A 12,777-nucleotide genomic window follows, 5' to 3' on the forward strand; every position below is an offset into this window, starting at 1 on the left:
TAAAAAAATGTGAAAGAAAAAAAAAGAATTTATAGAGCAAACAAAAAAGTTATTTTTACCTTTCTTTTAAGCTAAATCTCACACATAGATTATTTATATATAGCTTAAAAGATTCCTATAAACTATGAAGTTTTTTTTAATTTTCATTTTCTAAAGTTTCTAATATTGAGACTCTAGCTAAGTTACATGCGTCATCATTTCATATTTTGGTCAAGTTCACGGTAAGACCAAGATTTAGGATGCCAGAACCAAGATTTGGAATGCCAGAAGATACAAATTATATATATGATGTAAATGTTTTCGTTTCATGGTAAAAAAATTATCAATCAAAAAGATTTTAGTTATTTCAAAGATAAAACTCAAAAATTGCAATTTCCGAATTGCCTAAAACAAGCATATACAGTATATACAAATTCACGAAAATATATAAAAACGATAAGAAATTTGATTTTATTACAAATTTGAATGGCAGTATACAATTTAGGGTTTAATTACGGTCATAACTTAAATTGTAATATTATTGAAGAAAATCATTGAACGAATAAATTGCAAGCAGTATGTAGTAAAAATATATATAACTCCTTGCTTACATGCGACATTTATTTTCTTCATACAGTGAAACTTTTTTTTTACCACAATCTTTTCTTGTAATGCTATATCGTTATTTTCTGTTTTGATGATTGTAATAATTAATCTCTAAAATGGTAAAAATAAATAAATAAGGAAAAAAAGAAAAAAAAATGATTAATATTCTCAATACCATTTACATCCATATGAGGACAATGTTTCAACATTTATTTATTTTTTTGTAAAATTGGAAGGAGAAAATATCCTATGACCGAACACCATGACCTAATTAATAATTTAAAAGTTTTAATTTGCTAATTAAAGAATCGATAGTGACTAACAAAGAGTTTATTATAGTAAAAAAAAATTGTGGGTTAATTAAATCGTAAAATATATATGTGGATGATGAACGAACCCTATCATATATAAATCCAAAAGAACATTATGCACCACTCAAAACATATCACCATGCACCACTCACTCATTTAGTCTATACATAAGTGTTTATTTAATTTAAAACATGTGTGATTAATTAACATTAGTAAACCTAACCTTTTACTTTTACAAAATCTTTAATACATATACATAACTTACACGTAATTATACGTACGTATGTTTCATTCTTTCAAGAAAGTGAGAATTACATACCAAAACATGTATATACATTTTGAGATAATTAATAAATGTTTTTAAAAAATCATATATTTAACACGCAATATTAAAGATTCCTTTGGGTGGAGAAATTAAAGAGAAAGGTGAATTTGCAGAGCTTGATTTAGGGCTCGAAAGTGACAACCAAATTGTATTATTGCAGAAGATGGAGAGAGGTGTGTAGATGTTGACGTTATTGGTACATCTCTTACATTTATTTGCCCTAGCTAGTTTCCATCTTCTCTTTTGACTCTTTCTTTAAGTAATTAAATATTTGTTTTGTTTTGATTTTTTATTTCCTTCTTTAATCATACGAAACTCTAAAACTCAAAAACCCATTTTTATATGTAAATAAGTTTTACTAATCTAAGTCACTCAGGTTATTGTTAAACAAATGTTTTAGAATACGTTGTTTAGGAAGTCTTAAATGTCACTTGCACGACATCCTAAATAAAGGTTTTTTAAAAAAACATTTGATTTTTGGTTATCAAATATTAGGAGAAATATATAGTTTCCAATAAAAATCCAACAATTTATATATGGCCAGGATTAAAACTTTTTCAATCGTTTAACAAAAAATATTGGATACTAGATTTAGAATTTTTAGTTATTTTCTAGATTTTCATGGACCTTTGTCATTAGTTTCTTTTCTTGAATAAATTTCACATTAAAACAAACAAAGGATTAAGAATTGTTTCTACCAAAAAAATATATATTAAGACTATACACGGCCATGGCAATGTTATTAATAGCCGATCAACATGGGTTGTTATTATTACAATGAAACAAGAAAACAAGAAAACTATATCTAAAGTAACTTAAGGATATGTTAGAAATTTTAGTAAATTAAAATTAGATTAATATATAGTGTCTATAAATGTTTATAAACTTATATCGGTTATGGTTATATATATGAACTCTTAGTTAAATTAGAAAATGTGATGCCTGAAAATTTTCCCAAGGTTTTATTGTAGTTATAACACAAAGTAAACGTGATATACTAGTTAGGTTGAATTAACATCAATGTTCTTGTAATCGATCATAAAAAAAAATTGTTTTTTCTTGTATTATGCTCACACAAGTTGGCTAATATTAATTGAAGAGTTAGAAAGATATATGTAGAAGTTGTATATATGCTCGACCCTATTTTAGAAACACGTTTTCATAAAGTTAAAAGCACTGGTCGGGTCTAAACATAGCAACCCAATAATACATAGACCAAAATAAATTTTCTTTTCTTAACACAAAAATAACTATAAAAAATGATTCCTTTTCCTATATTTTTGTGTAACATGGTTCATAAAATTAAACCTTTTTGGCACCAAACAGAAAATAAAAGATAATGTAATCGAGGTAAATGAGCTTTTCGTTTGTGAATTTTATTGACAAGACAAATAAATATCAAAGTCACATATTCTTGCTAACATATATATTTATGTACCAACACTGGTCGATGACCAAACTCGCTTTGCTGGTTTAGTTCCCGGGTCTTGTCCAAAAAGCTAGCTTAGTTTCAACTTTCAAGCCAAGTTCTAATAAGAAATGAGATATTCAATATATATTTACTTATACCTAGTACGTGTACAAGTATAGACGACTTGTGAGATCGAGAACTCTAACATCGAGTTCCCTAGTTCTTGGAATCTCTCCAAATCCAACCATCTCCTTGTTTTGCCGTGGACCGATGAAGCAGACATTGTACCAACTCTTGTGCTTGAGGGTTACTTTATGGATCACATATATAAGTAGATGGTAAGCAGGAGAAAATAGCGAAAATCAATCTAGACTATTTGCTGACGGTATCTTTATACCCAAACTATGATACTCGGCAAATAACAACCTAAACTCGCAAAAACAATATCGTTTGTCGGGTATCGTAGTTTGGGTATAAATATACCGCCAGCAAATAGTCTGAGTTGGTTTTTGCTATTTTCTCATGGTAAGCAGACCGGGTTGTTTCGTTCGTTCCTATGTATGATCACATCTGAGGCACTTGTATGATATATATGGAAGACATGACACTAAATTATCTGGCTAACCAAAACATTTTCTAAGAAGCAAAAAAAGAAAACAATCTCTTTATGAGTACCTTGAGAGAATCTTGGATTGCTAGAGTTTTATAACTTATTAGCCAAGTAAAACAGTAACTTCTACTACACGCAACTAAAATTAGCATCAACATATTCTTTTGAAACTAATCAGTCATGAACGAACCTTCGAGGATCATGGCCAAGAGAAGCGCGTGGTTATGAAGAAGTGGGTAAGCGCGTGGTACGTGTAGAATCTCGCGCGTGATTTGTGGCGGTAAAAAGGTAAGATGTCACAGTCTAAAAAATCTGAATGATTGCTTCTTTCTTCTTTTTTGGGTTTTGGAAGCATCTCATTACTACACCCCCTATACTATTTCTAAATTACATATAGACCCCAATGTTTTCATTTGTTATAAAATTAACCCCTTACCTTTTTACTCAGAGATATTCCAAAAAAGAAACGTCCTTTTCATAAAACTGAGGACCCTTTGTATCGTTCAATGAGTCTTTGAGCTGTCTCTAAACTCTCTATGGGCAAAAAAACGATAATTGGGGACCATGTGTTCTGCTTTTCTCAGATGAAGACGAAAGCTTTGTATTCGAAGAAGACAATGTCTTCTAACTGGTGGAACATGGTCCGTTTCTAAATCTTTCTCCTTTCGTCTTGAAAATTTCTGGGTACATGGCAAGTTTGCATCTTGGGACAGCTTCGTTGATCAATGAGGTCGTGTTCGGTTCCTCCTTGATTGGTTTTAGAAATAAACGGTTTAGACGAGTTTCAGAGGTTAGGTTTACAAGCAAAGATACCAATTTCTTATTTGAGTCTTTGAGTTTTAAGTATTGATTCTGTGGATGTTTGGTATTGTAGAGATGGAGGTTTCGTGTTCAACAGATGTCAGAGAAGGAGATAAGGACTAAACATGAACTTGCTCGTTCTGAGAAAAGGTGATGACTTTGTTCTCTGTGTGTAATTGTGGTTAGTGAAAAAGGTTTATGAACTTCATTAATTGCTTAGTTGAATTGGTGCTGTGGAGTTTAGAGTTGAGCCATTTGTGATAAGAATTGTGTGGTTCTGGTGATTAAGTTCTTTATTTAAAGGTGGTTGCTTTGAAAAATGATGGTTTCAGCTTCATCAGCAATTGAACTGTTGTAGTTGCATGAGAACAATCAAAGTTACTTTGAAAGGCAAGAACTTTTGGGTTATTTTGGCAACGTTTCAGTAGAATTTGTCTCTCTAATGTTGCAGAAGCGAGTCTTTGAGACGTATTCTGAAGCAATATGGAGTATCAGTTAGAAATCCTGAAGAGATTAAGACAATTAGTAGACTTGATGACATAAATTTTGAAGAGAAGCTTGACGCTATTGTTCTTTCTTCTGTTATAGATGACTCTAAGATGGTATATCACAGAAGTTATTGTATTTTTCTTGTCCTTAAAATGGTATCATCTGAATTGGGAGAGATCCTGACTTATATTAGTCTTTGGAAAATTGATGAGTACTGACAGAACACAACTGAGGAGTTATCTGATTTACGTCGGCAAGAGAAATACAGTGAGACTGTTAGCACTGCAGATGATCTTTCAGGACCTAATCACCAAAATCTGCCTCATGTAAGAGCATTTATCCCTATTGTCAATTTAATGATTTGAGTTTCCTTTCAGATTCATGTTCTGAACCCTTTTAGTATATTCAGTTTTCTTTCTGTGGTTTGGATCCATGTGTTTAAGCAATGCGTTGGTGGTGCTACTATAAACCCTTGCATTAGATTCTTTGTGACTCAACTTAGGATTGTATACTCTGGGTGTGTTTTCCAACCTGTAACAATGTCTCTCTTCAGTTAAACACAGGTGTTTTGTTCACTTCTCTCATTCCTGTCCTTGGGTTCTCCATTGCATGCATTATTGGGACGCTACACACAATAATCTCCAGAAAAACATCAGATGGACATCACCATGGCTCCAAAAGAACAAGGTGGAGAACCGCATTGATTGATTGGAACGAGCCACTTGCTTCTGATGAAGATGATTTCTCGCCAGAACACAGAGTGAGTTACTTACAGAAGTTCCTACAAATTTGGTTTCAGTTGTTAAAGCAGCTAATTCCATGCAGGTCGCTTCAGCGAATGAGGAAGCTACAGATGAAATGGATGAAGCATATAGCAGAGTGGAGCTTGAGTACAAGAGATTTTTGTTGGAATGTGGAGTGAGTGAATCTTAGATTCTGGTCTCTTGGAGGTTCCTACAAGTAGTTCTTGAGAACCATGGCTGCTTGTGACGCTCTAAGAACTTTTTAGTTTGGTGGTTTACACATACTGTGGGAGTCATACCAATGGATGCATTTACCAGATAAGACTTTGTAAATTGTGAATATAAAGGGTTTAATGCGTATGATTTGAATACATCACTTTGTATGGAGCAAATCGGGAGCATTAGGTAAAAGCTTATAATGAAATGAATATAAAGTATTGGCTCTACGAAAGTAAAAAAAAAATGAAAAGAATTACAAACAGAGAACCAAAACCGTAAGGAGCAAAGATACTCAATGCAAAGGGGGCAAAAAATCCATCCAATAGAAACAATTCTAGAAACTCTGCATTTTGGGGAGGGATCAATTAAATCCGCCGTACATGTCAAAATTCTTGTCGTCAGGTGGTCTTGTGTTGTTGCCACCTTCAGGCACTCTAAAGCTGTCCATTGGAGGAGGACCTGCAGCGGCTGGTGCAGCTGGAGCCACCCAATGTGGAGTGGTCGGAACAGAGAAGTTAGACCCCGAAGCCTCTTGATGTAAGACAACAACATTAGGATTTGCTTGTGGTGAGTTTCCTGTGGTCCTTCGGTTTGAGGAATTTGCAGAGGCTAGAGACGTTGGATATGATTGTTGTTGCTGGTTCTTCATTGGTGATTTGGGCCGCAGCGATTCTATGTCAGGAGTAGTCACAACGAGATGCGGTGCGTCTGGAGGTGGGTTCCTCCCCCCTCCTCCTTGCCATACTTTACCCTCCTTGTCCGCAAAGTTCCTCACATAAGCCTAAAGCACACAATATCCAAAATAGGTCAAACAGATCTTACACATGCAGTCAAAAAAGTTCCTTGCATAATTCCAAAAGCTCATGTAAACAGGAGGTGGGGATCAATGTCTGCACAATGTATTAGATTTTACCTGTGATTCAAAGTTTGAGGAAGAAAGACCTTTTCCAACAGTAAGCCAGCCAGCTCGAATATTGTGGTCTTCGCCAAAAAGCTCAAGCCTCCGGCGACCAAGTGCAAAATGCTCTATTATCCTATACATATCTTCTGGCTTCTGAGTTGAACCTACAGATTTGCAGCATTAAGAGACGTAATTAAGTAACACCTACGACCAATAAATAGTAAGGATACAAAGTCATTAATACTTAGATATCTTTCTCAATGAACGAGCTCACACTGTAGAGAATCCAAGACTAATACAGCAAACTAATCCCATATACCATATTCGAGGACCAAAGGAAATTTAGGGTTTTGGTTTCGAGAAACCCAAAAGCTTCCCTCCCAACAATAGGCCCAAAACCGGTACCAAAACACTCAACACCTTAAATCACATGAAGCAACAATTCTATTTATACACATTTAACAGCTGATGTAGAACTCTTATCATGTTGACTTTAGAAGAAACAGAAAGCTGATAGCAGAACAGAGAGAAGGAAGAAGATATGACAAGCAAAATAGATTTTACTAACCATATGGAGGCTCTTCAGCAATAATTACGTCAGTGTCGATGTTAGCGTGGATTATATGTCCATCAGTGCTACGCCGTACAGTACCCTTTATACCCATCAAGCAGTGCTCCTATACAAAGAGAAACCAATAAAATGAATAAAGCAAAGATATGCAACACAAGAATCAAACGAGGGGACAATAGCAGACCATACTGGACCTTGGAACGCTGAAACACAGTACGAGAATCATGTCGCAAAGTTGGTGCTGCATTACTTTTGTTGGTCTTCACCCAGCAAATATCTTCACACCTTCTGTAACCCCACTGTTACAGACAAATTAAAGAAATATTGATAAAGTGAATACTGTCAAGAAAAATAAAATCCAAAACAATTAAGGAAATGAGAAATTGTTTAAATCATGTACCTTTTTTAGGCATTGGCGCCCTTGCTCAAGCCCAACACCATCGCCAACCCAAAGGAAAAGAAAGGAGGGCGTATCAGCTATTGCCTACAATAAATGGAAAATTTTGCTTTTGTTACAAACCACAATAGCAAAGATGGCAGCCAACCTTACCCCCAAAATCTATATACCAGTCAAAATACTATATTTTCAGTATCACTATTTCCTCTAGCTATTACTCAGATGACAAATGACATCCGTGCAAAATTAGATCTAGTGCTAAGCAGAGTGTAACATCAGTATAAAAAATGTATCCCAAGAGTATGTGTGCACCCTAAAATCCTATGAGCAGTTGAAGGGGGTAAAGAATAGTCACCTCAATCTTGAGATTGATAATGTCTTCAAATGTCCAGTACTCCATACTATCAGAAACACCAGGAGCTCTATGGACATATTCCTCCCACGGTGGGTCAACAAGAATAACATCAAACTTTGTTCCAAATAACTCGGGTGATAACTCAATTTCATGCAAGTCGCCTTTAAAATACATTGGTGCAGAAGCAGAGTTAGATACAATCTCATCCTTCTTCTGTATGAGCTCTCTCAGCTTGGGGTAGTCTTCCACATTGGTAAGCTCCAGCTCCCGGATGAAATTCTGGGGCCGCATTCCAGTATCCACAAAGTTCTGGGAATAGTCATTTTGCTCTCCCCTAGAAGGAGCTTTACCAGGAGGTCCACCACCTCGAGGAGGAACCCATCCCCCTGAATTCTTATCAGATGGCATTCCACGTCCCATTTGCCCAGAAACATTGAATCCAGACGCAGAGAAATTGGGAGGCCCTCCTCTGTCAGAACCTGGTGGATTAAAGAACATATTCGGGTTTGGAGTGCCAATTGAAGGAAATCTTGGACCTGATGGTCCAGGAGGAAGAGGCGAGAGAACAGGAGGAACAGGTAACAAATTACCATCAACTCCTCGGGCCCCAGGCCAGACAAGAGTTGGAGCAAATGGAGGCATGAAGACAGGGGCAACAGGAGCCCCTGGAATTGGCGACATACCAGGAGTAAGAGAATGAATGGGACTGGGTGGTGGCATTCCAAGGTTTGCAAATGGTGACCCCATGATAGGCATTGTAATGGCACCTTGTTGGTTCTCTCTGCCACCAGCAGGTCTTCCTTTCCCACCCCTTAAAGGTCTGTTCCCTCTCATGCCTTGTGGAGTCTGCAGACCTCTATTAGGGGTTTGAACAGAATGGGTGCGACCAGGGGTTGCTCCTCTCTGGTTTCTTGCTTTAGCCCCTGAGTAATCAGAACTGGCTTCACCAGCTTCATCTCTCGAATCCTCCCCATAAGTTCCAAACCCAAAAGTCTCACTTCTCTGTCTACTACCTTCCTGGTTGTAAGCCCACTCTTCATCATTATTAATAGGCTTTTTGGGAGGCTGCTGACCTGATTCAGTCATACGAGCAAAACTGGGTCCTGATTCTCCTCTGCCATAATCAAGTGGCTTGGTTTGTATCTCAATTACATCATAATTCTCATTTGAAACACCACCACTTGACAAAGCTTTAACTGCCTCACCCCTGTTTCCATCTTTCCTACCACTCAAACGACCATGAGACCTCTCGCCTTCACTCCTTTCACGTCCTTGTCTTGGGAATTCCCGTTCCCTGCCACGATCATAAAGTAAGTCCCCATCTTTCTGATCTTTATCACTACTAACAGAATGTCTTCTCTTCCAGTTATCCTTTGAACCTTCTTGATCCCTATCCCTATCAGACCAGCCATCATCCCTACCTCTGGATCTCTCATCTTTCCGACCATATTTCTCCTTGTCATAGTCCACATCCAACTGTTCAGATTCTTGATGACGCTTTCCACTTCTGTCTGGTGTTTTAGACCTGTTAGATCGACCCACTTCTCTCACAGTCTCAGAACCATCCTTACCACTCGTTTTCTTAAGAGGACTACCTCTATCATCATCTTTCACACCTCGACTACTCTTACTCTTCTCCTCTCTACTACTAGACTTCAAACTCCTATCAGACTTGGAATGACTCCTACCCTCACCATGTTCATTACTAACAGAACCTTTCTCTCCACCACTATCATGTCTAGAATCAGAAAGCTTACTACTTTTTAAATCACCATCATTATCCTCACCTTTCTTAACAGGAACAGCAGCTTCATCCCATCTCTTCCTCTTACTCGAATCAGAAGAAGACCCATGAGTTCGTTCTCTCCCATCTCTTTCTCTCTTATCAGAACCCTTGGAATCACGATCTTGATGCTCTGCATCAAGCAGAGACTTGTTATCTTCTTTAATTTTACTCCCACCACTTCGAGAACTCTCAAAGTCCGATGCTTTAAGACTCAATCTCCTCTTCTCACTTCTCTCCCCACCTTCTTGCTCTCCATCTTCATACCAAGTGCTCAGCTTATCCAACGAACTCTCTTCTTGTTTCTTCTTCATTTGATTTCAGGGTGTGCTAACAAAAACCCTAAACCCAGGAAATTAGGGTTTCCACCAACACCACGATCAATTCCACATTCCACGCAACGGTTCCGTTTCCATAACTGAGGCTTCGTTACTTAAAACATCACCGATAAAGTTACGATTTTTCAAATCTAAATAGTTTCAAGGTTACAGATGAAAGTTTTGAGTTTAGATTTAAGAAGATCGGAATATGTTATTCGAGAAGATGAGTGAGTTTGAGAGAGAGAGAGCACGGCGAAGTGAGAGGAACACGAACGACACAAAATCAAAAAGGATTGGGCCAAGCCCATTAATATTGTTCGATCCACTTAGTGTCTAAAAATTGTTGTTACGAAAAATATGATTTTTTTATCAAAGTGTTACAAAAAAAAAATACACAAAACCATAATTTTTAAGAAAACAAATACCTTAAAAAAAGCTCAAACTTGAAATGTGAACGTTGAAATTTTCGATTTCTTAAAATGTTTTTTTTTTAACAGATTATTTGTGCTTTTGTCAAAAATGATTTTTAAAATTTGGTTGATTTCGCATTAAACGGTTATTTTATGTTGACTGTATATTATTTGAAGTACAACGTAAAATCAAAAGAAGTAACATATGCACAAGGTTAAATTTTCTGTTATTTCGAAAAGTTCAAAAATCTTTTACATACAAGAAATATAATAATAATAAGAAGAAAATTTTTGTTTAAGAATTCGTAATTAAGTAATATAATATTTTTAGACGCAGCTTTTGATCCTTATACTTACAGAACATCTTGTGGTTGGATTTTACGAGACAATGACGGTAATCCTAGATGTTGGGAATCTTCTCTTCTTCCAAACTCATCAACACCTATTGAAGCAGAAGCAAAGGCGTTCCTAGCTGCGATTCAACAAATCTGGATTCGAGGATCTCGCCAAGTCTTTTTGGAGAGTGACTGTTCTGACTTAATAGATATGCTTCAAAGGAAAACTCACAATGCCTTAATTGAAGGGATCTGCCGAGATATCTTACAATGGACTATTTCTTTTTCTGATATACATTTTGTCTTTGCTAAGCGTTGTTGTAATGAAGCTGCCCATCTCCTTGCTAAGTTTGGTGTTCTAGATAGCAATTTCTTATGTACGGGTGTTTGTCCACCTCGATGGTTGCAGAATCAATTGTATGCTGACATTATTAATTCTTAATCAATAAAGTTTTTCGTTGAAAAAAAAAAGTAATATAATATTTGTTTTATTTTATTTTGTAAATTTCAAACAAAATTACCAATACAGATCTAAATAAAAAAAGAATTAGAACAAGTTTTGAATCATCCATACCCATATCTTATTGCTTATTGCATACGTTAATGAAAAGTAGTATTGAAATCTAGCGATTTAAAGCGATCCATAAACAATATAAAACGATGTGTGACTGTTGTTAAACGCTAACAGTCACATATGGCGGCATACTACACAGCGGCACATGGTAAGATTTACTGGTGGCCAGCAATAACCAGCAACAGTTTCTGGCCATCTTCTCTTACAAATACCAACACAGTCTGCTTTAACACATTTTCCAGCTTTTTTAGGCAAAAGCCTATTACATGAATCTCCATTCGGATGACGTCCTGTTGCTGGCTTTTGTTTTTTTTTGTATATGAAACATTAAAAATATTAATTATAGGCAGAGTGTAAGTAAATGTGTTGAAATAACCAATTAGTTTTACAGAATAAATTTCTTGATTGTTTTTTTTTGACAAACACAAACAACTGTTACTAAGGCCATAAGTGCTTGCAAGTTTTTTTTATTGGTTTTTAAATTATAGTTTTTGGTTTTTTGGATTTTAGATTTTAGTTTATGGATTTTTAGTTTGTGTTAAAAATCTTTGTTATAAATGAGAAATAGAAAAAATAAATTCAGTCACGTTAAACAAATGAAAAACTGATATATATGGATTTTAGATTTTCTTTACAAACTGACAAAAACCATTAAAATCTAGATTCACAATAGTTTAGGAAAACCATTTTTCTCATAATCTTGACTGGCTATAAAGTAGATTTTTAAAAAAAAAACTAAAACCAAAAACAACTTTAAAATCTACAGCCACTCAAGACCTAAGAAGAATTAAATTATGTGATTTTAAAACTATCATATAAATTTAATTTTTAACTATACAACCTGGGAAATGTGTATATATATTTTTTAAAATAAGTTATAGCACGATTATCTTGGTTTATTAAGTTTTTATATATATATATATATATAATAGATGATCTTTTAAGCGAATGCACACATATTCTCATTTATTTTTTTGTTTATTTCTATATAAAAACATCATTTAATATCCATATAAACACAATTTAACCAATAAAAAGCAATCTGTAGAATATAAATTGTTGAAATGGATAATTAATTTTGCATAGTGAGAAAACCATCTAATTTTTTAAAAAATAAGGCCAAAATATCATTTATTTTAAAACGGAGAGAGTATTATGGAATTCAAAGGTGAAATCATAATTATGACACAAAATATATTTACCACAGTTTAATTGATATCTTGAAGAAATAATTTGGTAATCAAATTTATTACTTTAGAACGGCTACATATAGTATATTAAAATGATTTTTAAATAAATTTACGTACATATGTTAAGAACGGTAAAGATTACTAGAACGATACATGTGAACATAAATAATTTCTTCATCTTAAATGATAGAAATAAATAGATTGTGTTTTGAAAAGTTAATTAGTAGATAGAAAGAAAAAAATGTATATGTATATAGAAGAACTGCATCTTAATCCTAAAATTAGATTTAGAGGGATGTGGTCTTAACACAATTTCAGGTTTTTTTGCTCAGCTCATATGTTATAACAATTAAAAGCCTTAAGACTCGTTCATCTTCTATATATAGAGAGTTAGCTAGCTTTCCTCACTTCTCTTTCTACCACACCTCAGTGTGCACAATCATCATT

At 34.9% G+C, this 12,777-nt stretch overlaps 2 protein-coding genes across 2 annotated transcripts; one reads left to right on the forward strand and one right to left on the reverse strand.

Annotated features, from left to right (window-relative positions):
- The first annotated feature begins 3,765 nt into the window (after positions 1-3,765).
- LOC17883513 lies at positions 3,766-5,646 on the forward strand. The gene is made up of 6 exons (XM_006288403.2): positions 3,766-4,032; positions 4,117-4,193; positions 4,495-4,645; positions 4,754-4,858; positions 5,086-5,292; positions 5,358-5,646. The coding sequence occupies exons 1-6, from the start codon at positions 3,931-3,933 to the stop codon at positions 5,463-5,465; spliced, it is 750 nt and encodes a 249-aa protein (XP_006288465.1). The 5' UTR covers positions 3,766-3,930; the 3' UTR covers positions 5,466-5,646.
- Positions 5,647-5,676: 30 nt separating this feature from the next.
- On the reverse strand, positions 5,677-10,064 carry LOC17884502 (methyltransferase-like protein 1). Its single transcript, XM_006286933.2, has 6 exons — positions 7,719-10,064; positions 7,367-7,450; positions 7,161-7,265; positions 6,964-7,072; positions 6,408-6,559; positions 5,677-6,275 (listed from the first exon to the last, which is right to left on the reverse strand). Exons 1-6 carry the CDS (start codon positions 9,813-9,815, stop codon positions 5,856-5,858), a joined length of 2,967 nt encoding a protein of 988 aa, XP_006286995.1. The 5' UTR covers positions 9,816-10,064; the 3' UTR covers positions 5,677-5,855.
- Positions 10,065-12,777: the final 2,713 nt, after the last annotated feature.

This window comes from Capsella rubella, unplaced genomic scaffold, assembly GCF_000375325.1.
Source record: "Capsella rubella cultivar Monte Gargano unplaced genomic scaffold, Caprub1_0 scaffold_6, whole genome shotgun sequence".
NCBI lineage: Eukaryota > Viridiplantae > Streptophyta > Magnoliopsida > Brassicales > Brassicaceae > Capsella > Capsella rubella.